The 26,912-nt window shown below is 42.9% G+C and overlaps 1 protein-coding gene across 1 annotated transcript in view; it reads left to right on the top strand.

Annotated features, from left to right (window-relative positions):
* Window positions 1-26,912, top strand: part of pde1a (phosphodiesterase 1A, calmodulin-dependent) — a 386,725-nt gene that overhangs the window by 269,049 nt on the left and 90,764 nt on the right. Inside the window, exons 4-6 of the mRNA XM_085985945.1 lie at window positions 3,471-3,537; window positions 3,627-3,743; window positions 17,172-17,312. Coding sequence (XP_085842071.1) covers window positions 3,471-3,537; window positions 3,627-3,743; window positions 17,172-17,312 — 325 coding nt within the window. The remainder of the gene's footprint in view (window positions 1-3,470; window positions 3,538-3,626; window positions 3,744-17,171; window positions 17,313-26,912) is intronic.

Consider the following 26,912-nt stretch of genomic DNA (forward strand, 5'->3'; position numbering starts at 1 on the left):
CTAAGAATGACTGATTTCCAACTGGGGAAAGAAAGACTTGCATTTATATAGCGCCTTTCACGACGACTGGACATCTCAAAGTGCTTTACAGCCAATGAAGTACTTTTGAAGTGGAGTCACTGTTGTAATGTAGGAAATGCGGCATACAAATTTGCGCGCAGCAAGGTCCCACAAACAGCAATGTGATAATGACCAATCTGTTTTTGTTATGTTGATTGAGGGATAAATATTGGCCAGGACACCGGGGATAACTCCCCTGTTCTTCTTTGAAATAGTGCCATGGGATCTTTTACGTCCAGCTGAGAGAGCAGACAGGGCCTCGGTTTAACATCTCATCCGAAAGACAGCACCTCCGACAGTGCAGCACTCCCTCAGCACTGCACTGGAGTGTCAGCCTAGCTTTATGTGCTCAAGTTCCATGGACTGGAACTTGAACCCACAACATTCTGACTCAGAGGCGAGTGTGCTACCAACTGAGCCACAGCTGAAGGTGGGGAGGCAAGAATTAGGGGTGGAACCTGGTTATGACAGGATTCTGCTCCATTTGCTGTGGCCTTTTAAATTCTGGTGGGGGTTCATGGGCAGATCTGGAGGAGTTCCCGAGCTTCCTCCGGAGTTCTGCCCATTACGCCAATCAGTAGAATTCATGCCAGCTGAGAGCTAGTGTGAGTCCCATTGAAGTCATTAAAAAGGCCCCAAATCTTTACTAGAATAACACAATCGATTTGGGAGCAAGTGGATTACCCTCCTCTGAAGGGACAAAGGCTACACTGGGAATGAAATCTTTTCTAACCATTTTTGTTTTCAGCCCAGAGGGCCTGGGGGTCCTTGGGCAGAATGGGTGCGAGACGCTCCATCTCCTGGCCAGGTGTATGGTGGATTGTGCTGCTGAAGTACCTTTGCAGGCACAATGCACCCACCCTGGTTTCCCCAAGATTTGAAATGGAGTCTCTGTCTTGAGCTAACCCCCAGAAATTTGGGGCCTTTAATTCAGTTTGCCCTGTGTTCCCATTTTCCCCTACATTTGCTCTTCCTCTCCATTTTCTCTCCCTCTCTTCACTTTTATTACCTTTATATTTTTACATCTAATGTACACTGTTGCATCCTGTTCCTTTTTTTTCTTAACTTTCATCCAGTATCCCTCGGGTTCCACATTGGAGATAGAACCCACATTAATAAAGTTGAATTCTGATTGTCTGAAACCAGACTCCAAGCCTACTTTTTTCAGCTGCACACAACACAGACACATTCAAGTCAACTTCTGCTGTGATTTTTCAGCATCAACTGAAAGGTTGATTCCCTGATTCGGAGCTGCCGGCAAGTAGCAGCACTTGGAGAGAGAGCCTAGTTGGGGAGGTCAGCCCTTGACAGTGCTAGTGCAGGATGAGCAATCTCATCCTTAGCGCAGGTGGCCTGATTGCATCCAGACATGGCCATTAACCTTCAGTTCAAGAAGGGTTAAAAAAATTCAGTAAAGATGAAAAAATACTGCAAATAACAAAGGGTCTGCGCCTGAAGCACCTTGGGATGTTTTACTACATTAAAGACGCTATATAAATGCAAGTTGTTGTTGTTGAAACATTAACTTGTCTTTCCCCTTTATAGATGTTGATGGGCCTTCTGTGTATTTCTAGTCTTTTCTGCTTTTATTCAAATATTTACATTTCAACATCATTTTTCCTTATTTAGGACAAACTAAATGTCATATAGGGAAAGCAGTGATGCACAGAAAAATCTTGGAAATATTTACCTTAACTCTAAATATTGGTAATGGAATGTTTATTCAAGTCTTGAGAGTACTGAGAAAAATAAACTTTATTTGGATTATCTGGTTTGCCGCATCGGAGACATAATAACTCGGGCCTAACTCTGTGGAATTGACACAAGGCTGATCACCAGCAGAAATTAGTCAGGGCCTCGGCCTCATTAGGAAGATTTTATTTAAGCATTTAAAATGACTGCTGAGAGGAGTCTAATGTTTAAATACCCAAGTCATGCTTCTGATTGGTGGTGAAGTAAAAGCAAACACCAGCCCCAGAGTGGTAAGTTTCCAAGCTGGCTTGTTTTTTTTAAAAAAAGGATAAATAACCTCACTATTGTAGGCAAGGCTCACAACTAGAATTTTGCCTCACTGAGGCCAAGGCTCCAGTCACTTACTGGGTTTGTTTTTTCAATTTAAAATTAAATGTTCTGAAGAGTGATAAGAGATGTTCCTAATTAACATGAGTGCTATACCAGAATTTACAGTAGGGATTTGGGAGTGGGTGATAATTATGGCAGTCCCACCCTTGAATAAAATGCCCACAGGAGTGTTAACTACTGTGGATGCAGAGCAGGACATAGAATGCAAATGGCATCCGCTTACTTTAGAGGATTATTGGAGAAGTACATTTAGCCAAATGCATGAGGATAAACCCCAAGGAGATTATACCCAATACACTCGCTCTAAACGTATACATAATGCTAAATATATAGGGGTTAATCCATGCTGAGATGCTCCTCTGTTGTTTGCGGTTTCTCAGAGGGATAGGAAATCATTGTGTCAGCCTGTCTTTTGAAGCCCATGCAACAAAGACATGAATCGTCTGATGTAGCCAGGTGTAGGTCATGGCTAGTTGTGGGTGTGGCTAAAGTTATTGTCATTGTACAGTATTTGTTGTCCCCCTCCCCCCACAAATAACGCTTTCTCTTCTCAGTTATTGAGCACATTTGGAATCTCAAAAAGAATATCCACCCTCAGCTCTTTAAGTTATATCTAAGCCAGCATTAACCAAAAATAATGAAGAAAAGTATTGGCGGGGCAAAAAATAAATACAACTAAAGTATTGAGCAAAATGCAGCAAAAGGTTGAGGAAAGCACAAAGAAACAAGCAAAACAAATTCTAAAACTTAACTTCTGCCTTTAAGAAGCCTGCTTCAGACCAGATTCTAGACTCTAAATTGTCCAGTTTTTATATGTGAAACTGATACTCTGGATGGAACCTCACCAAAGGCTTGGTGGACCAAACTTAAAAAGGGGGATTTTAATTCTTATATTAAGCCATACATCCCAGTAGTGCAACGTCATTACTTGCTCCCAAATTACCAGTTGGGAAATCAAGCGGTTCATGAGCCGCTCACATACGATCGGGCATTCGATTTGCCGAGCTGTGACATTATGCACAAGGCTCTGCCAGTAGCACATGGCCTTGAAAAATTTACCCTGTCGTCTCGAGCAGTCCAGAGAGTAAAAATGTTTTGTTGTCTCGTACAAACAGCTCTTGAATCTAATGAGTGCAAAATTTACAAAAGTAAGTATCAGCGCAAATCAATAAATAATTGTATTATAGAAAAAAATGACAATCCAAGCTTCCTGTTGTCTTAGTTACGGGAATAAATGGGCAAGTATAGAAAAGTAAGTAGGGATAATTCAGGATCATGTTACTGAAATCTGTTGTCAAATATATACTTCTTATCATTTTAAATTCAAGGATGTACCGAAGAACATCAAACATGATTGGACTGACTTACCCATCAGCAGTGATATCTGCTTTAAAGGTGTGTAGCACAACAATTTAAAAAATGTGGACGGTGTGAAAATTGGTTGAGCAATATGTCTAAATTTGATATCTCTTTTCTTTCTGCAGGATGTTGATAAATGGTCATTTAATGTATTCGCCCTTAATGATGCCAGTGGAGACCATGCTCTGAAGTTCATGGTGCACGAGTTGTTCACCCGATATGACCTTATCAATCGCTTCAGGGTCAGGACACTTTAAGGTTTAAGATAAAAATAAAACAAACAAATGGTTTTTCAAAGTTAATGCCAAAAAAAACTCCAATCAAATCCAGAAGGTCTCAATGCGTATGTATGTGACTGTCCATCAAATAAAGAATTTTTGTATGTATATAATTAGAGTTTCTGGTGAATAATAATATTTATTTAAAAATAAGTTATTCATTCGGGTACCCATTGTATAACGGATGTATATGATGATGCAAAATTATCTGGCATCAACAAATAGAACCCTCTCACCAAAAGATTAGACCCAGTTTAACCTTCGTAGTGGGGAAGCTTTTAGAAACGATAATCTGGGACAAAATTAACAGTCACTTGGACAAGTATGGATTAATTAAGGAAAGCAGCACGGATTTGTTAAAGGCAAATCATGTTTAACTAACTAGATTGAGTTTTTTGATGAGGGTTGATGAAGGCAATGTGGTTGATGTGGTGTACATGGACTTCCAAAGAGCATTTGATAAAGTGCCACATAGTAGGCTTGCCAGCAAAGTTGAAGCCCATGGAATAAAAGGCACAGTGGCAGCATGGATATGAAATTGGCTAAGTGACAGGAAACAGAGAGTAGCGGTGAACGGTTTTTTGGACTGGAGGAAGGTACTTTTCTTGAAGGTGCTTTTCTTGATATATATTAATGACTTGGGTGTACAGGGCACAATTTAAAAATTTGCAGATGACACAAAACTTGGAAGTATAGTGAACAGTGAAGAGGATAGTGATAGACTTCAAGATGACATAGACAGGCTGGTGGAATGGGCGGACACGTGGCAGATGAAATTTAATGCAGAAAAGTGTGAAGTGATGCATTTTGGTAGGAAGAATGAGGAGAGACAATATAAACGAAAGTGTACAATCCTAAAGGGGGTGCATGAACAGAGAGACCTGGGGGTATATGTGTACAAATCATTGAAAGTGGCAGGGCAAGTTGAGAATGTGTTTAAAAAAGCAAACGGGCTTCATAAATAGAGGCATAGAATACAAAAGCAAGGAAATTATGATGAAAACTTTATAAAACACTGGTTTGGCCTCAACTGGAGTATTGTGTCCAATTCTGGGCACCGCACATTAGGAAGGATGTGAAGGCCTTAGAGAGGGTGCAGAAAAGATTTACTAGAATGGTTGCAGGGATGAGGGACTTCAGTTACATGGATAGACTGGAGAAGCTGGGGTTGTTCTCCTTAGAGCTGAGCAGGTTGAGAGGAGATTTGATAGCGGTGTTCAAAATCATGAGGGGTCTGGTTGGTGATTGGCAGAAGAACCAAAGGCGACATGAGGAAAAACTTTTTTACGCAGCGAGTGGTTATGATCTGGAATTCACTGCCTGAAAGGGTAGTGGAGGCAGATTGAATTGTGGCTTTCAAAAGGGAATTGGATAAGTACCTGAAGGAAAAAAAATTGCAGGGCTACGGGGAAAGGGCAGGGGAGTGGGACTAGCTGAAGTGCTCTTGCAGAGAGCCGGCACGGGCTTGATGGGCCGAATGGCTTCCTTCTGTGCTGTAACCATGCTATGCTTCTATGATTCTCTCACCGAACGATTACTCAGTCACAATCATCACATACAGTAGGCTGCGGAGAATGTAGATACTGCTAGTATTGGTTTTCCAGGCATTACTCCTGTCGAAGTTGTGCAGTTGATCCTTATTTGCCACATGAGGCACAAATTAGTATAAATACATCAGTGCTGACAGCCATTATAATCCATACCTTTTAGTGAGTGGAACTGCAGACTGAGGAAGGCACAAGGAATATGAAGTGTGAGGCAACAAATCCAAAATATTTAGCAAACACAACTTCTAAAAGGAAGTAAATCCTACAGCTCTGTTTCAAGGTCGCCCACTCCCAAATTCAAAAACAGATGTCTGACAACCAAGGCTGCCCACGCTAAAAACACACTGCACATCAAAGTCAACACTGGCAACATTTTAACCTGGATGAGATTTTAGTTGTTAGTACCAAAATATAGCTTCATCAGGTGATAAGCAACCTACATCACACATTGATTACAGTAAGGAGTAGCAAGTGTATTAAGACTATCATTTCTCATGTGCTAAAACACTAAGGTAGGAGAATCTATACAGTCACTAGAGACATAAGAAATAGGAGCAGGAGTAGGCCATTCGGCCCTTCAAACCTACTCCGCCATTCAGTGAGATCATGGCTGATCTTCTGCCTCAACTCCATTCACCGGCCCTATCACCATATCCATTGATGCCCTTACTAGTCAGAAATCTATCGACTTCTGTTTTGAATATACCCAATGACTGAGCCTCCACAGCCCTCTGGGGTAGAGAATTCCAAAGCTTCACCACCCTCTCTGTGAAGAAATTTCTTCTCATCTCAGTCCTGAATGGCCTACCCTTTATCCTGAGGCTGTGGCCCCTGGTTCCAGACTCCCCAGCCAAGGGAAACATTCTCCCAGCATCCACCCTATCAAGCCCTGTAATAATTTTGTATGCTTCAATGAGATCCCCTCTCATTCTTCTGAATTCAAGAGAATACAGGCCTAGTTTACTCAACCTCTTCTCATACGACAGTCCTGCCATCCCAGGAATCAATCTCATGAACCTCCGTTGCACTCCCTCTATGGCAAGTATATCCTTCCTTAGGAAAGGAGACCAAAATTGTACACAGTACTCCAGGTGTGGTCTCACCAAGACCCTATGTAGTTGGAGTAAGACTTCTTTACTCCTGTACTCAGATCCTCTTGTAATGAAGGCCAGCATATCATGTGCCTTCCTAATGGCTTGCTGCACCTGCACATTCACTTTCAGTGACTCGTGTACAAGGACACCCAGGTCTCTTTGAGCATCTGCATTCCCCAATTTTTCACCATTTAGAAAATACTCTGCCTTTCTGTTTTTTCTACCAAAGTGGATAACTTCACATTTATCCACATTATATTCCATCTGCCATGTTCTCGCCCACTCACTGAGTATGTTGAGATCCCCTTGAAGCCTCTTCACATCCTCTTCACAACTGACACTGCCACCTAGCTTTGTATCATCAGCAAATTTGGAAATGTTACATTTAGTCCCCTCATCCAAATCATTGATAGATTGTGAATAGCTGGGACCCAAGCACCAATCCTTGCGGTACCCCACTAGTCACAGCCTGCCATCCTGAAAAAGACCCGTTTATTCCTACTCTTTGTTTTCTGTCTGTTAATCAATTCTCAATCCATGCTCGTATATTACCCCCAATTCCATGTGCCCTCATTTTATTCAACAACCTCTTGTGTGGGACCATATCGAAGGCCTTCTGAAAATCCAAATACACCACATCTACCGGTTCCCCTTTGCCTACTCCACTAGTTACATCCTCAAAGAACTCCAATAGGTTTGTTAAACAGGATTTCCCTTTCATAAATCCATGTTGACTCTGCCCAATCTTACTATTAGTTTCTAAGTGCCCAGTTATTTCATCCTTTATAATAGATTCCAGCATTTTCCCAACTACTGATGTGAGGCTAACAGGTCTGTAGTTCCCCATTTTCTCTCTCCCTCCTTTCTTAAATAGCGGGGTTACATTTTCTATCCTCTAATCTGCAGGAACCGTTCTAGAATCTATAGAAACATAGAATATAGGAGCAGGAGTAGGCCATTCAGCCCCTCGAGTCTGTTCTGCCATTTAATGAGATCATGGCTGATCATCCAAATTCAGTACCCTGTCCCTGCTTTCTCCCCATATCCCTTGATCCCTTTAGCCTTAAGAAATATATCTAACTCCTTCTTGAATATATTTAATGAATTGGCCTCAACTACTTTGTGTGGTAGAGAATTCCACAGGTTCACCACTCTCTGGGTGAAGGAATTCTTCCTCATCTCAGTCACGGTGGCATAGTGGTTAGCACTGTTGCCTCACAGCGCCAGGGACCCGGGTTTGAATCCGGCCTCGGGTGACTGTCTGTGTGGAGTTTGCACATTCTCCCCGTGTTTGTGTGGGTTTCCTCCGGGTGCTCCGGTTTCCTCCCACAGTCCAAAGATGTGCAGGTTAGGTTGATTGGCTATGATAAAATTGACCCTTAGTGCTAGGGGGATTAAATACGTGGGGTTACAGGGATAGGGTGGGATATGTGTTGGTGTAGGGATTACGGGGATCGGGTGGGATATGTGTCAGTGCAGGCTCGATGGGCCGAAATGGCCTCTATCTGCACTGTGGGGTTTCTGTGAATTCTGTAAATGGCTTACCTCTTATCCTTAGACTGTGACCCCTGGTTCTGGACTCCCCCGCCATCGGGAACATCCTTCCTGCATCTAGTCTGTCTAGTCCAGTTAGAATTTTATAAGTTTCAATGAAATCCACTCTCATTCTTCTAAACTCTAGCAAATATAAGCCTAATCGACCCAATCTCTCCTCATACATCATTCCTGCCATCCCAGGTATCAGTCTGGTGAATCTTCACTGCACTCTCTCCATGGCAAGAACATCCTTCCTCAGATAAGATGACCAAAACTGCACACAATACTCAAAGTGTGGTCTCACCAAGGCCATGTACAACTGCAGCAAGGCATCCTTGCTCCTGTACTCGAATCCTCTCGCTATGAAGGCCAACATACCATTTGCCTTCTTAACCGCCTGCTGCACCTGCATGCTTACCTTCAGTGACTGGTGCACAAGGACACCCAGGTCTCGTTGCACTTCCCCTTTTCCCAATCTATTGCCATTTAGATAATAATCTGCCTTCTTGTTTTTGCCACTGAAGTGGATAACCTCGCATTTATCCACATTATACTGCATTTGCCATGCATCTGCCCAATCACCCAACCTGTCTAAATCATACTGGAGTTTCTCTGCATCTTCCTCACAGCACACACGCCCACCCAGCTTTGTGTCGTCTGCAAACTTGGAGATATTACATCTAGTTCCCTCGTCTAGATCATTTATATATATTGTGAATAGCTGGGGTCCTAGCACTAATCCCTGCGGTACCCTAGTAGTCACTGTCTGCCACTCGGAAAAAGACCCGTTTATTCCAACTCTTTGATTCCTGTCTGCCAACCAGTTCTCTATCCAAGACAGTACCTTACCCCCAATCCCATGTGCTTTAACTTTGCACGCTAATCTCTTATGCGGGACCTTATCGAAAGCCTTCTGAAAGTCCAAATACACCACATCCACTGGTTCTCCCTTATCTATTCTACCAGTTACATCCTCAAAAAATTCCAGTAGATTAGTCAAGCATGATTTACCTTTTGTAAATCCATGTTGACTTTGTCTGATCCTGTCACTGTTTTCCAAGTGCTCTGCTATTACATCTTTTATAATGGACTCTAGCATTTTCCCCACTACTGATGTCAGACTTACTGGTCTATAATTCCCCGTTTTCTCTCTACCACCTTTTTTAAAATAGTGTGGTTACATTAGCTATCCTCCAATCCATGGGAACTGTTCCAGAGCCTATAGAATTTTGGAAGATGATCAGCAATGCATCTACTATTTCTAGGGCCACTTCCTTAAGTACCCTAGGATGTAGATTATCAGGCCCTGGGGATTTATCGGCCTTCAATCCCGTCAATTTCACTAATACCATTTCCCTACAAATACTGATGTAATTCAATTCCTCCCTCTCATTAGACCCTATGTTCCCCGACATCTCTGGGAGGTTATTTGTGTCTTCCTTTGTGAAGACAGAACCAAAGTATGTATTTAATTGGTCTGCCATTTCTTTGTTCCCCATTATAAATTCCCCTGATTCTGACTGCAAGGGACCTATGCTTGACTTCACCAATATTTTTCTCTTCATATACCTATAGAAGCTTTTACAGTCAGTTTTTATGTTCCCTGCAAGCTTACACTCATAATCTATTTCCCCCCTCTTAATTAATCCCTTTGTCCTCCTTTGCTGAATCCTAAACTGCTCCCAATCCTCAGGTTGCTGCTTTTTCTGGCCAAATTATCTGACCTCTCCTTGGATCTTATGCTATCCCTAATTTCCCTTGTTAGCCACAGTTGAGTCACCATTTTTGTTTTATTTTTATGCCAAACAGGGATGAACAAATTCTGTAGTTCATCCATGTGATCTTTAAATGTTTGTCATTGCCTATCCACCATCAACCCTTTAAGTAATGTTCCTCAATCCATCCTAGCCAACTCGTGCCTCATACCATTGTAGTTTCCTTTATTTAAATTCTGAGTCAACTACTTCTCTCTCCATTTTAATGAAGAATTTTATCATATTATAATCGCTGCTCCCCACGGGACCTCACACAACAAGATTACTAATTAATCCTTTCTCATTACATAATGCCCAGTCTAAGGTGGCCTGATCTCTAGTTGGTTCCTTGACATATTGGTCCAGGAAACCATCCCGTATACACTCTAGGAATTCCTCCTCCACAGTATTATTACTAATTTGGTTAGCCCAATCTATATGTAGATTAAAGTCACCCATGATAACTGCTGTGCCCTTATTGCACGCATCTCTAATTTCCAGTTTAATGCCATCCCCAACCTCAGCATTACTGTTTGGGGGTCTGTATACAACTCCCACTAATGTTTTCTGCCCCTTGGTACTTCTCAGCTCTGCCCATACAGATTCCACATCATCAGAGCTAATATCCTTCTTTACTATTGTGTTAATCTCCACTTTAACTAGCAATGCTACCCCACCTCCTTTTCCTTTTTTCCTGTCCTTCCTGAATATTGAATACCCCTGGATGTTGAATTTCCAGACTTGGTCATCCTGGAGCCATGTCTCCGTAATCCCAATTATATCATATCCGTTTACATCTATTTGCGCAGCTAATTCATCCACCATAGAATTTTGGAAGATGACAACCAATGCGTCCACTATCCCAATGGCCACCTCTTTCAAAACCCTAGGATGTAGGTCATCCGGTCCTTGAGATTTATTTACTTTTTGTCCCATTAATTTTGCTAGTACTGTTTTTTTACTAATAATTTCTTTAAGTTCCTCATTTTCACCACACCTTTGGTTTTCTCGTATTTCTGGGAGGTTTTTTGTGTCTTCCTCTGTGAAGACAGAAACAAAGTATTTATTTAATTTCTCTGCCATTTCCTCATTCCCCATTATAAATTCTCCCGTCTCTGACTGTAAAGGACCTACATTTTCCTTCACCATTCTTTTCCTTTTCACATACCTATAGAAGCTTTTACAATCCGTTTTTATATTTTTCGCTAGTTTGTGCTCATTCCATTTTCCCTTTCTTTATCAATTTCTTGGTTCCCCTTTGCTGATTTCTAAAAAGATCCCAATCCTCAGGCTGACCGCTTTTCTGGCAACTTTATATTAGCCTACACTTTTGGTGGGTGTTGGGTTATCAGGTCGACCAGTGAGAGAGCAGCAAAGATTCAAATGTGTGCCCTTCAAATTTTTGGACCAACCACCCTGTGCCAGTCCACAAGGAAACGGCAAGGTGGTGCTGTGAAATCTCACCGGGTCTGTAGGCAGGCACCCCTGGTGTACCATTACTACCTAAGGAAGGATATACTTGCCATAGAGGGAGTGCAACAAAGGTTCACCAGACTGATTCCTGGGATGGGGGGATTGTCCTATGAGGAAAGATTGAGTAGACTAGGCCTATATTCTCTAGAGTTTAGAAGAATGAGAGGTGATCTCATTGAAACATACAAAATTCTTACAGGGCTTGACAGGGTAGATGCAGGGAGGATGTTTCCCCTGGCTGGAGAGTCTAGAACCAGGGGTCACAGTCTCAGAATAAGGGGTCAGCCATTTAGGACTGAGATGAGGAGAAATTTCTTCACTCAGAGGCTGGGGAATCTTTGGAATTCTCTACCCCTGAGGGCTGTGGGGTCTTAGTCGTTGAGTATATTTAAGACAGAGATCGATAGATTTTGGGATATTAAGGGAATCAAGGGATATGGGGATAGCGCAGGAAAGTGGAGTTGAGGTAGAAAATCAGCCATGATCTTATTGAAAGGTGGAGCAGGCTCGAAGGGCCGAATGGCCTACTCCTGCTCCTATTTCTTATGTACTTTTGACTGCCACACCTCTTATTTAAATGATCCTTAGGATTTGGGATATGTTTAGGTGAGAACAAACAGGTGTCTAGAAGTTCCAACCTTCCACACTTCCCTCAACGGAGTAGGGCTTCCAGAATTTCCAGATTCTTGTCCTTGAGTTTGAGTTGGTGTAATAATATGTCGCTAGGTAACAATCATAGCAAGGCTAACATGATCCATGGTCAGTAAGACTATAGAAAACACTGCTGGTCATGATTTCATCATCATGGCAAAGAATTTGAGTGCTGTAATATTTAGCGAAATAACCTCTTGCACGATGGATAAATTGAGACTGAGAGGAAGGAAGTTGTTAAATAAATCTTAACTGTAGTGGTCCTATTATTGGCCATATTTTGCCTTATGTTCTAGCCAACAAGCACAGTGCTATGGATTCATCTAAATAGAAAGCAGTCTTTGCTACATGGCTCACCTCGCCAGCATCTACTTCTGAAGTTAAACACTTATGCTAACTTTGTGACTCAATAATGATAGAAAGAAAGAACTTGCATTTATATAGCACCTTTCACATCCTCAGGACATCCCAAATCACTTCACAACCAATTAATTACTTTTTTGAAGTATAGTTAGTGTTGTAATGTAGCTGTAACTAACTTTTGGGACTATGATTTCCCCATGAATTTAAAACTGACTCACTGTACAGAGGATTATCAAAGTGGAACAAATTTAACTGGACACAGGTGAGAGAAAGTTCAGCTCACAGTATTAAATTATGCTCCACATTTGTAATAAGCCCTATTAGTAATCAATAAAAAATAAATACAATTTACATTGTTTTCTATTTTATGACAGAATAGCTAACAATAGTGAAATACCTATTTTTGTTTACTTTGGGAACAGCCTCATAGTCCTCTCATGACTTTGTCATTCAGAAATGATCTGGTCTTAAACTGTACATTTAGCTGTATACCATTGTGTATTGTCTGAATATTCAATCATCAATTATTTATAAGCCTTCTTTACTCATGTTTCCTATTGCTGGCACTTAAATGTTGTACATCAAAGCATGTATAGTCATTAAAATTAGCCAGAAGAAATACAATTGTAAAACCTAAAGCACTGAACCAAAAAGAGAATTTGTGGGTGAGATATCTCTACAGGGTCCCTGTAGAGTTAATATATGTAGCTGAGGGCTCAGAATAACATGTAATAAAATAATGTGCTGCCCAAAATTACAATTTTACTATAGTCTGTGGCATCTGCCTGAAGCTGCTTAATACACTCATGCAAAATTGCTAATACAAAACCATCAAATACTAATCAGTTATTAATTATGCACAACTGGACTACTAATTGAGCCAAACATTATAAGCTTTTGCCCCATAGCAATATACAATCGGCTACAAAATGTTAGATGTTTTGAAATGTTAATCTCTTTGAGAAAAATAATTGTGAATTGGCCTAAATTAGTTCATTGAAAATTCATATTAAAATGCTAATTATACAGTATTTTAATTAACTGTTGAGTTTTAGAAAATTGTTTAAATACACAATGCGGGCATCCCCCTTTCAAACAGGTATACCAAGTTGGATACTGTTGAGGGGGATGACTCACCAGGGGAAGGCAGCAGCAGCCAGCTTCCTGGCACCAGGGACGCTTCTGCTGCTCAGAAAGGGAGGAAAAAGAGTGGGAGAGCAATAGTGGTAGGGGATTCTATCGTAAGGGGAACAGATAGGCGTTTCTGTGGCCGCAAACGTGACTCCAGGATGGTTTGTTGCCTCCCTGGGGCCAGGGTCATGGATGTCACTGAGCGGCTACAGGGCATTCTTAAGGGGGAGGGTGAGCAGGCAGAGGTCGTGGTCCACATTGGGACCAACGACATAGGTAGGAAGGGGGATGAGGTCCTGCATCAAGAATTTAGGGAGCTAGGTAACAGATTAAAGAGCAGGACCTCCCAGTGCCACGTGCTAGTGAGTATAGGAATAGGAGGATAGAGCAGATGAATGCGTGGCTAAAGAGTTGGTGTAGGGGGGAGGGTTTCACTTTCCTGGATCACTGGGCCTGCTTCTGGGAAAGGTGGGACTTGTACAAGTCGGACGGGTTGCACCTGAACCAGAGCGGGACAAATATCCTTGCGGGGAGGTTTGCTAGCACTGTTGGGGGGGGTTTAAACTAACTTGGCAGGGGGATGGGATACAGAGGGGAGCCGAAATAGGGGGTGATGTGCTGCCAATTATAGAGAAAAAAACAAGTCAGCTTGGTAGACAGGGCAAATATATAAGGGCAAGGCTGGATGGCATCTATTTTAATGCAAGGAGTCTTGCAAATAAGGTGGATGAACTGAAGGTGTTGATAAACACATGGGAGTATGATATTGTTGCTATCACGGAGACATGGTTGAGGGAGGGGCAAGACTGGCAGCTCAATATTCCGGGGTACAGAATCTTCAGGCGAGACAGAGGGGGAGGTATAAGAGGAGGGGGTGTCGCAATATTAATTAAGGAGTCAATTACTGCAGTAAGGAGGGATATATTAGCAGGTTCCTCTAATGAGGCCATATGGGTGGAGCTTAAAAACAAAAAGGGGGCAAGCACTTTGCTGGGAGTGTACTATAGGCCTCCAAACAGTCAGGGGGAGATAGAGGAACAGATATGTAGGCAAATCTCAGAGAAATGTGCAAATAATAGGGTAATAATAATGGGGGATTTCAACTTCCCCAATATTAACTGGGATAGTCAGAGTGTGAAAGGCTCAGAGGGTGTAGAATTCTTAAAGTGCATCCAGGAGAGCTTTTTGAGCCAGCATGTAGAAAGTCCTACAAGAGAGGGGGCGGTACTGGACCTAATTCTAGGGAATGTGGCCGGCCAAGTGGAAAAAGTGCTAGTAGGTGAGCACTTTGGTAACAGTGACCATAATATGGTGAGATTTAAGGTGGTCATGGAAAAGGACAGGGATGGGCTGGAAATAAAGGTTCTAAATTGGGGGAAGGCCGATTTTAATAGGATAAGGCAGGATCTGGCCAAAATGGACTGGGATCAGCTACTTGTAGGAAAATCCGCATCGGAGCAATGGGAGGCTTTCAGAAGGGAGATTGAGATCATACAATGGCAACATGTTCCCGTAAAGGTCAAGGGTGGTTCCAAAAACCACAGGGAACCTTGGATGTCAGGGGATATACGAGAATGGATTAGGAAAAAAAGGAGGGCTTTTGGCAGATACAAAAGGCTAAAGACGGAGGAAGCCCTAGAGGAGTACAAAAAGTGCAGGGGGATACTTAAAAAAAGAAATTAGGAGATCAAGGAGGGGCCATGAAATAACACTGGCGAGCAAAATAAAGGAAAATCCTAAGATGTTTTATAAGTATATTAAGGGTAAGAGGATAACTAGGGAAAAAATAGGGCCCATTAGGGACAAAAGTGGCAATCTGTGTGTGGAGCCGGAAGATGTAGGAGGGGTTCTAAATGAATTTTTTGCATCTGTTTTCACTATGGAGAAGGACGATGTAGACATAGAAATAGGGTGGGGGGACTGTGATATGCTCGAACATATTAACATCGAGAGGGAGGAGATATTGGCGGTTTTAGCTGGCCTAAAAATGGATAAATCCCCAGGCCCGGACGAAATGTATCCCAGGCTGCTGTGTGAGGCAAAGGAAGAGATTGCGGGGGCTCTAACACATATATTCAGGACCTCTCTGGCCACAGGGGATGTGCCAGAGGACTGGAGAACCGCTAATGTAGTACCATTATTCAAGAAGGGAAGTAGGGAAAAACCGGGGAACTACAGGCCAGTGAGCCTAACATCAGTGGTAGGAAAATTATTGGAAAAAATTCTGAGGGACAAAATTTGTCTCCACTTGGAGAGGCAAGGATTAATCAGGGATAGTCAACATGGCTTTGTCAAGGGAAGATCATGTCTGACTAATTTGATTGACTTTTTTGAGGGGGTGACTAGGTGTGTGGATGAGGGTAACGCAGTGGATGTGGTATACATGGATTTCAGTAAGGCCTTCGATAAAGTCCCGCACAGGAGACTGGTCAAGAAGGTAAGAGCCCATGGAATCCAGGGTGCCTTGGCACATTGGATACAAAACTGGCTTAGTGGCAGAAGGCAGAGGGTGATGGTCGAAGGTTGTTTTTGTGACTGGAAGCCTGTGGCCAGTGGGGTACCACAGGGATCGGTGCTGGGTCCCTTGCTGTTTGTGGTCTATATTAATGACTTGGATATGAATGTAAAAGGTATGATCAGTAAGTTCGCGGATGATACAAAAATTGGTAGGGTGGTAAATAGCGAGGAGGGTAGCCTCAGTCTGTAGGATGATATAGATGGGTTGGTCAGATGGGCGGAACAGTGGCAAATGGAATTTAACCCGGAAAAGTGCGAGGTGATGCACTTTGGGGGGGACTAACAAGGCAAGGGAATACACAATGAATGGTAAGACCCTAGGCAAGACGGAGGGTCAGAGGGATCTGGGTGTGCAAGTACACAGATCCCTGAAGGCGGCGGAACAGGTGGATAAGGTGGTAAAAAAGGCATTTGGGATACTTGCCTTCATTAGCCGAGGCATAGAATATAAGAGCAAGGAGGTTGTGATGGAGCTGTATAAAACACTGGTTAGGCCACAGCTGGAATACTGTGTGCAGTTCTGGTCGCCACACTACAGGAAGGATGTGAACGCTTTGGAGAGGGTGCAGAGGAGATTCACCAGGATGTTACCAGGGCTGGAGCGCTTCAGCTATGAAGAGAGACTGGGCAGATTGGGTTTGTTTTCCTTGGAGCAGAGGAGGCTGAGGGGGGACATGATTGAGGTGTACAAAATTATGAGGGGCATAGATAGGATGGATACTGAGGAGCTTTTTCCCTTAGTAGAAGGGTCAATAACTAGGGGGCATAGATTCAAGGTAAAGGGCGGGAGGTTTAGAGGGGATTTGAGAAAGAACTTTTTCACCCAGAGGGTGGTTGGAGTCTGGAACTCACTGCCTGAAAGGGTTGTGGAGGCAGGAACCCTCACAACATTTAAGAAGCATTTGGATGAGCACTTGAAATGCCATAGCATACAAGGCTACGGACCAAATGCTGGAATATGGGATTAGATTAGACAGGGCTTGATGGCCGGCGCGGACACGATGGGCCGAAGGGCCTCTATCCGTGCTGTATGACTCTATGACTCTATGATATGTACAGTGAATATGAAGTAATATGAATGTTAAGATTTTAATACTAACTTTTAGTAGATTTTTTTATATAAAATAGAAAAAGTTTTTTCATGGACATAACTGAGTTATTTATTGATCAACCTATATTTGAATGACTGAGACAATGAATCTTAAAAGCTTTTGATCAACAATATTTTATTTTGGAAATCTAATATTTTGTAATAATATGTGGTTTGTGATTTGTTATGAGTTACCTCATCTCCTGGTCTCATTTAAAATGTTCTCTCTTTTATAGATCCCTGTATCTTCTCTAATGTCTTTCATTGAAGCCCTGGAGGCGGGTTACAGCAAGTACAAGAATCCTTATCATAACTTAATCCATGCAGCAGATGTGGCCCAGACTGTGCATTACCTAATGCTCCACACTGGCATTATGGTAAGAGTATGCTAATATAGACTTATTCTATTTTAACAGTAGCGTGTATTTAGGTCTGTGCTTGGGCTCTTGAGGCTTTCAGAGACAGTTTTGACCAATTTGTTCTTGGAAGATTGCCAAAGAATTCAATATAAAAGCTTTCACATTGCAAGCTATTTTTGGTATGGCATTGAAACACAACCATTCTGAGAGGGTGGCATCAACAGTAACAGAAGCAAAATGCCAAATAGATCTTTTCATTAATGGTTCATGATTAGCATACTCAGCAAAGTAATATTTATGGTTGCTAGGTTCTAACCAGAAAATATTTCCAAATGGTTATGTAGCTCCTGGCCAATAGGAAACAACCTTTAGTTGTGTATGAAACAGAGAATACTTAATAAGTAACTATGAAATACCATTTTATCCTAGAGAGGCAGATTGTACAACAATTAGTGAATTATTAAGCTGTTCAAACTTTATGGGATAAATCTGAACACTGAATAGTCTTGAGTATGGCATTTATTCACAAGAAATTCTTGTTTTAAAAGTGTTAAAAGCCCTGAGGGTACTTAAATACTTACTGTAATTGTGCAAGCTAGCTTGTAACTCTCTTCACAGGTATCTGGATGCCCCATCATAAAATATTACATTGCAGTGCTAATTACAGGTGTACACCTCTGTATTGAGAGTATGTTGCCTCAACTCCCTCCTTCATTGTAGGACTGCTTACATGGAGCCTTACCATTCTATAAGGGAAGATCCAAATACATAGGTTATTACAACTAAGGAAGCACCTTTTACTAACACTAAAACTAAGGCTACTAACAGCACTAAAGCCAAGAAGTGTGAGACTCTCTTAAAGAGATTGTCTTGCACTGCCTGGTCATTACACTAAAGTATAAGTCCAGTCAGGTATATTGAGTAAAATAAAAATAGAAAATGCTGGAAATACTCAGCAGGTCAGGCAGCATCTGTGGAGAGAGAAACAGAGTTAACATTTCAGGTCGATGACCCTTCGTCAGAACTGGAAAAAGTTGGAGGTGTAACAGGTTTTTAAGGAGGTGCAGGGGCAGGGAAAGGGGGGAGGGGAGGAAAGAACAAAAGGGAAGGTCTGTGAAAGGATGGAAAGCAGAAGTGATTAAGAGACAAAAGGGATGCTGGTGCTGGTATATTGAGTCTTTGATGAGAAAGCAAACACTACTATCCACATTCTCCTAACATTAAAAACACCTGTGTTTGTGGATTTCTGCATAAGTGTATAAGTATTCACGAGTTCAGCTCTTTCCTGGTTCAGTGTGAGGCACAGCCTGCAGCATAACTCTGATCTTGCTGGCATCACTTACATTCTACGGATACCAAACGCTGCATGATGTCAACCTGAAGTTTTCCAGAAGTCCCTGGTCAAAAATCCACTGTAGGCTCAGCCAGATAACTTTCGGAAAGTTTAATGTCAGCTCCAGCAGTCACACAGCCAAAGAAGCAAAAGCAGCACAGTAACAGTCAAAGAGTAGAAACCAGTGATTTACTTGAGAGCAGCTGATAATGCCTTTAAATAATGCTGGAAATGGCACCCTGATTTCGGGCAGCCACGCTGGATGACTAACGGGAGGCCCGACACAAAATGGTATCAAGTCCATCTACGATGCAAATGCTTTCCCCTTTAAGCTACTTCAGGGCTTTAAATCCTGAGGCTGGACATTAACCCCTACCCACAACAAGCATGCTCCCAGTCAGTGGCATTCTTGATGTCTAGTGCTTATGTTGAATATTTTAATTAAACTATAAATTACAATGAGGTTAGCGCATCAGCTCAGTGCAAATCAAGCTGCACCCTATTTAAATTTAAGATTTCAACTGAGCGAAAAAATCTAAGCTATTGAGTTGAAAAACCTTAGCCCAGATGAAATGCAAGGAGATAAAATAGAACTGATTCTTAGGCCACAATTTTACGAATCTCGGCGGGACCGTGGTGGGCGCTATCTCCATCCCGGCCTCTGAAACGGATTTCCCTTGATTAGGCTTGTTAAGCCCGCCCAGCGCATTTCCTGGCCAATTAGAGGAAGCAAGTCTGGTGACATCATTTGATGATGCGTCATCAGCCAGTTTCCTTACAGGGACCATGGCCAAATTTATTTTGACATCTGTGCTGTCACTGTTCTACAGCATTGAGGTGCTGCAAACACTGACAATCACTGCACAGAGGTACACAGCTGTACCCAGGCTCTCCCATGACTCCCTCCATATGCTTATGGAGGGAGTCAGAGCACGCAGGAGGTCCTCTTCCCTTCCTATGGGCGGAAGAGACCTCCCCAGGAGGTCAACACAGCCTGGTTGCCCATTGCAGAGGAGGACATAAGCAGGGATGTGGTCAGGAGGACCTGGGTGCAGTGCCGCAAACATTTCAATGATCTCAGTAGATCACGAAACGTTAGTACAAAGCCACACTCAACCTCATCCTGCTGTGCCTCTCATCACATCCCAACCACTCTGCCTTCCCTACCCTACTCCTGCACATCCTTACTCACACCAACTTACCTTACACCTCCACCCATCCCTCTCTATCTACATTATCACATCCCTATCTCACTAGCCAGCCCTCACACTCACCCTCATCCTAGTGCAATCATACCAACTAACAACACAAAAGGGTAGGCACTTGGGTGTTTTATGCAATGGTCATGTAAAGTTTCTGTTAATGTGGTGTCAAACATTGAAATCTTTATTTTCAACACTTTGCTTTCTTGGACAGATTTGTATGCACCTTTGGAAGTGGCTTGGTGAGTTGCAGTGAATGGTGCGACATAACCGCCTCCCCTCCCCCCGCAATGGTGATGAGTGTGAAAGGAATGGCTTGGATATTGTAGGAATGCTTTATGGTATTGGTGTGGGGTGGTGCCAACCTGGTGCATCATGTGGCAGCCAGGGTGTACTGGGTCAAGTGAAGTAAATCTGGCCATGGTGAGGCCATCCCTGGCCTCCCGGGCAGCAATGTGGGCGGGTGCTGATGCCCTGTGGCCTGTGCAGCATCAGTTGATTGCGGAGAAGGTTGGTAGTGCTGTTGGTGTGCCAGGTGCTGCTGGAGTGCCTGGTGCTGCTGGTGTTGGGGCTGATCGTGGTGGGATTCTGAGGACTAAGTTGAGAGAGTTTCAAGGGTACCTATGCTGATGGAATAGATGGCAGGTGAAGTAGAGATGACAGAAGCGATCTGTCAATGGTGGGAGAGGTAATGAGGTCAGACTGGATGGAGACTTGTGTAAAGACTTGCAGCATCCTGAATCCGTAGTGGAAATGCAGTTTAGAGAAGCTAGTGGTTAAGGGAACATTTCTCAATCAGCTAGGAGCTTTCACTTGACATTTGCAGCTATCAATTCATCAGCTGATTCAATAGCCACTGACCTCCCGCCTCAGCTTCACAGACGAGGTCTAGGCACAGCGGGAAACCGGTGGGCGACCTGTCAAATCCAAAAAGCTGGGACAAAAACATTGATAAGTGACTGCAAACAAGCCACTAATGATTTTAATTGCCTCCCCCGCTGCTACGTGTCGGGTCTGCTCAGCGCTGACAGACCCGACATTTGGGAAAGGCGTGTGCCAGCGGGTTCACAGCGGAGTCCCGACCTGCTGGGGGAAAAAATCACTTTCCCACTCAACCCGCCACCGATCGTGCCCGCTGACCCCCCACAAAATCCAGCCCTTAGAGTTTAGAAACAAATTGCCTACTTGTTTGAAAAAACTGAGTTTATCAGTAGAGGCCAAAAATAGGATTTGAGTCCAAAAATATTGTAACGAATCCAAAGTGCCACTAATGGAATGTATACACTCGGGGGCGGGGGGGGGGAAAGGAAAGTAAATAATTCATTTTTCGTTTATCAAATTGGAAAAATGTAATTCTAAACTATATTACAATCACTGCAGCTATCTATTGATAAGCGAGTCAGTGATTGCGAAGAAGGTTTTATGACTGGAAACTTCAATATCTTGGTACTAATATATTATTTAATCAACATTAATAAATTATGAACAATATTAGTCACCTTCAGTTATAACACCTTTCCTTTTTCTTTTGTATGCCTTACAGTATTTTGCTTTGGACAGTTATTCATTGATTAAAGCTAATATTAACTGTCATTATTCAATATAGAAACCACATCAAACACAATAATTGAAAAGTCAGCTGTTAATTCACTAAATTGAAAGATTCAGAAAAGTGACTTTTATTACATTCAGTAATATATTAGTTAACATTATGGGGTATTTTGAGGTACTTAGCACTTCAGCATCTAAATTTCACTAATCCTTGCTGATAGATTGCAGATTTGATCAGTTACTATCTTTTAAAACCATGCTCACTTCAACAAAGCTAGATTGATTATTTCCCAAGTTACCTTCAATCGTTGATACCTATACAGATGGTGTAATGAAGTATGAAATTGTACTTGGAGCTTCTGTGCGCTTGGCTGCCAAACATTTAGTGACTCACCTGCAGCTATGTTTAGTATTTTTATCTATATTAAATAGAAGTAACTAATAATTCATTGGAGAAAGCTTTCCTTTCACCATGAGCACTTGAAAAAGATTTAATTAGTTCAAATGAATTATTTGCTCGTCCATATAAAATATTTATGCTCCACGATAAATAAGGCTGTTTTTAAGCCCATACCTAATGTTGCAATAAATATTATCAGCCAGTGAACTGCTGCTTTTTAGTTTTGGGTTCTACCTAATAGTGCTGAAGCCCCTGACATCTCGAGTGTCCTTAGCATTCACTCCTGAAATGCTTCCTAAAAGTTTCTTCCATCTTAGTTAATTCCTCCAGCTGCTTATGTTTTACAGTTTACAGACACTTTCTTTCATGGTTTGTTAGTTACTTTGGTGATAAATAACAAATAGCTAACAGTGTCAGATCAAGCCCAAAAAATCAAATCAATATTCATAGAACCATGCAATCATAGAATGGTTACAGCACAGAAGGAGGCCATTTGACCCATCGAGCCCATGCTGGCTCTCTACAAGAGCACTTCAGCTAGTCCCACTACCCCACCCATTCCCCGTAGCCCTGCAAAATGTTTTCCTTCAGGCACTTATCCAATTCCCTTTTGAAAGCCACGATTGAAACTGCCTCCACTACCCTTTCAGGCAGTGCATTCCAGATCCTAACGACTCACTGCCTAAAAAGGTTTTTCCTCATGTCGTCTTTGGTTCTTCTGCCAATCAGCTTAAATCTGTGTCCTGTGGTTTTCACCTTTCCGCCAATGGGAACAGTTTCTCTCTATCTACTCTGTCCAGACCCCTCACGATTTTGAACAGCTCTATCAAATTTCCTCTCAACCTTCTCAGCTCTAAGGAGAACAACCCCAGCTTCTCTAGTCTATCCATGTAACTGAAGTCCCTCATCCCTGGAACCATTCTTGTAAATCCTTTCTGCACCCTCTCTAAGGCCTTCACATCCTTCCTAAAGTGCGGTGCCCAGAATTGGATACAATACTCCACTTGAGGCCGAAACAGTGTTTTATAAAGGTTCATCGTAACTTCCTTGCTTTTGTACTCAATGGGCTGGATTTTCATTGAGGAGGCGGGTAGGAGGCGGGATTACAACTTTTGGGGTTGTAGTCCCGCCTCCATCGAGTTGTAGCCCACCCATGCGATTTTGACTTGATTGACCTTGTTGAGCCCGCCCAGCGGGCTCAGCAGGCCAATTAAGGGCCACCTGGCAACAGGTGACATCACAGATTGATATTTCATCTGTCAAGACCTTTTAACAGATGAAATATCAGCATTTCACAGCTGTTTGAAGCTGTCATACACTGACAATCTGTTCTCCAAGTTAATTCCTTCCCCTCAGGATGATTTAGAGATCTCTCCGGAACAGAAAGCTGAATGCTGCAATTTTTGACAGATCGCGGCCATTCTGCTTTCTGTGCCGGTGAGATGAGGGACTCCCGAGACCTGAAGGAAGGAAGGCTGTAAAGGTAAGTAAAACTTCTTTAAACACTTTACACACACCAAACACACTTACCTCTGCACTCATGCACTCATCACTCACCTGAACACCGGACATCTCTACCCCTTCAGCCCGACGGCCCGCCTCACTAACTCGCCGTGGTTTGGAGCCATCCGGAATCCCACACTTCAAGAATGAAAATAGGGATTAGGCTAAAAACTGCCTGTTAACTACCTGTTAACAGGCAGTTAATTGGCACTAATCCCCTTCCCGCCTCGGGGAGGCGGGTCCCAGTGCGGGTCAGGAACCCGCCTCCTTTGAAACTGGCATGGGGGTGGGTTGGAGGCGGGATGGGTTCGTGCCCCCCCCCCCCGATTTCGGGATTTTAACCCCCCACACGCCTCCAATCTCGCCTCCATGGCCCAATGAAAATCCTGCCCCATACCTCTATTTATGAAGCCCAGGATCCCGTACGCTTTTTTAACCGGTTTCTCAACCTGCCCTGCCACCTTCAATGACTTGTGCACATATACCCCCAGGTCTCGCTGTTCATGCACCCCCTTTAGAATTTACCCTTTAGTTTATATTTCCTCTCCTCGTTCTTCCTACCAAAATGTATCAATTGCTCTTTTCTGCTTTAAATTTCATCTGCCACGTGTCCGCCCATTCCACATCGGTAGTGGGGAAAATGCTAGAGTCCATTATAAAGGATGTAGTAGCAGAGCACTTGGAAAAAAGTGACCGGATTGGACAAAGTCAACATGGCTTTACAAAAGGTAAATCGTGCTTGACTAATCTACTGGAATTTTTTGAGGATGTAACTGGTAGAATAGATAAGGGGGAACCAGTGGATGTGGTGTATTTGGATTTTCAAAAGGCTTTTGATAAGGTCCCGCATAAGAGATTAGTGTGTAAAATTAATGCACATGGGATTGGGGGCAAGGTATTGACTTGGATAGAGAACTGGTTGGCAGACAGAAAGCAAAGAGTTGGAATAAACGGCTCTTTTTCCGAGTGGCAGGCAGTGACTAGTGGGGTACCACAGGGATCGGTCCTTGGACCCCAGCTATTCACAATATATATTAATGATCTGGACGAGGGAACTAGATGTAATATCTCCAAGTTTGCAGATGCCACAAAGCTGGGTGGGCATGTGTGCTGTGAGGAGGATGCCGAGAAACTCCAGGATGATTTGGACAGGTTGGGTGATTGGGCAGAAGCATGGCAGATGCAATATAACGTGGATAAATGCACAGGAAGGCAGATTATTATCTAAATGGCAATAGATTGGGAGAAGGGGAAGTGCAACGAGACCTGGGCGTCCTTGTGCACCAGTCGCTGAAAGTAAGCATGCAGGTGCAGCAGGCGGTTAAGAAGGCAAATGGTATGTTGGCCTTCGTAGCGAGAGGGTTTGAGTACAGGAACAAGGATGTCTTGCTGCAGTTGTACAGGGCCTTGGTGAGGCCACATCTTGAGTATTGTGTGCAGTTTTGTTCGCCTTATCTGAGGAAGGATGTTCTTGCAATGGAAGGAGTGCAGCGAAGATTCACCAGACTGATACCTGGGATGGCAGGAATGACGTATGAGGAGAGATTGGGTCGATTGGGCTTGTACTCGCTAGAGTTTAGAAGAATGAGAAGGGATCTCATCGAAACTTATAAAATTCTAACAGGACTAGACAGACCAGATGCTGGAAGGATGTTCCCGATGGTCGGGGAGTGCAGAACCAAGGGTCACAGTCGAAGGATAAGGGGTAAGCCATTTAGGACAGAAATGAGGAGGAATTTCTTCACCCAGAGAGTGGTGAACCTGTGGAATTCTCTGCCAAAGAAGGCAGTAGAGGCCAATTCATTAAATATATTGAAGAAGGAGTTGGATATATTTCTTAAGGCTAAAGGGATCAAGGGATATGGAGAGAAGGCAGGAACAGGGTACTGAATTTGGATGATCAGCCATGATCTCATTGAAAAGCGGAGCAGGCTCGAGGGGCCGAATGGCCTACTCCTGCTCCTATCTTCTATGTTTCCACCAGCCTGTCTATGCCATCTTGAAATCTATCACAATCCTCCTCACTGTTCACTATATTTACAAGTTGTGTCATCTGCAAATTTTGAAATTGTGCCCTGTACTCCCAAGTCCAATTCATTAATATATGTAAAGAAAAGCAGTGGTCCTAGTACTGACCCTTGGGGAATACCACTGTATACGTTCCTCCAGTCCAAAAAGCAAATGTTCACCGCTACTCTCTGTTTCCTGTCACTTAACCAATTTCTTATCCATGCTGACACTGTCCCTTTTATTCCATGGGCTTTAACTTTGCTGGCAAGCCTATTATGTGGCACTTTATCAAACGCCTTTTGGAAGTCAATGTACACCACATCAACCACATTGCCCTCATCAACCCTCTCTGTTTCCTCATCAAAAAACTCAATCAAGTTAGTTAATCACGATTTGCCTTTAACAAATCCGTGCTGGTTTTCCTTAATTAATCCACACTTGTCCAGGTGACTGTTAATTTTGTCCCAGATTATCGTTTTTAAAAGCTTCCCCACTACTGAGGTTAAACTGACTGGTCTATAGTTGCTGGGTTTAGCCTTACACCCTTTTTGAACAAGGATGTAACATTTGCAATTCTCCAGTCCTTTGGCACCACCCCCGTATCTAAGGAGGATTGAATGATTATGGTCAGTATCTCCGCAATTTCCACCCTTACATCCCTCAGCATCCTAGGGTGCATCCCATCTGGTCCTGGTGACTTATCTACTTTAAGTACAGCTAGCCTTTCTAGTACTTCCTCTTTAGCAACTTTTATCCCATCCAGTGTCTGAACTACCTCCTCTTTCAATATGACTTTGGCAGCATCTTCATCTTTGGGAAAGACAGATGCAAGCTACTCATTTAGTACCTCAGCCATGCTCTCTGCCTCCATGCCTAGGTCTCTGTTTTGGTCCCTAAGCGACCCCACCCCTCCTCTTACTACCCTTTTATTATTTATATGCCTATAGAAGACGTTTGGATTCCCTTTTATGTTAGCTGCCAGTCTATTCTCATACTCTCTCTTTGCCCCTCTTATTTCCTTTTTCACTTCCCCTCTGAACTTTCTGTATTCAGCCTGGTTCTCACTTGTATTCTCAATCTGACATCTGTCATAGGCCCTCTTTTTCTGCTTCATCTTACTATCTCTTTCACCATCCAGGGAGCTCTGGCTTTAGTTGCCCTACCTCTCCCCCTCGTGAGAATGTACCTCAACTGTACCCGAAACATCTCCTCTTTAAAGGCAGCCCATTTTTTGATAACAGTTTTGCCTGCCAATCTTTGATTCCAATTTACCCAGCCCAGATCCGTTCTCATTTTATTGTAGAAGGGCCAATTTCAGTCGATTGAGAACGGATTTTTACGCTAGATTGCTCCTTGTCCTTTTCCATAGCTAACCTAAACCTTATGATACTATGATCACTGTTCCCTAAACTGGCACTTGCTCCATTTGACCCACCTCACTCCCTAGAACCAGATCCAGCAATGCCTCCTTCCTCGTTAGGCCGGAACGTACTGATCAAGAAAGTTCTCCTGAACACACTTCAGAAATTCTTCCCCCTCTCTGCCCTTTATACTATCACAGTACGAATCTATATTAGGATAATTGAAGTCCCCCATTATCACTACTCTATAGGTCTTGC

Source organism: Somniosus microcephalus, chromosome 4 (assembly GCF_052327205.1).
Source record: "Somniosus microcephalus isolate GS21.2 chromosome 4, FLI_Smic_1.0, whole genome shotgun sequence".
NCBI lineage: Eukaryota > Metazoa > Chordata > Chondrichthyes > Squaliformes > Somniosidae > Somniosus > Somniosus microcephalus.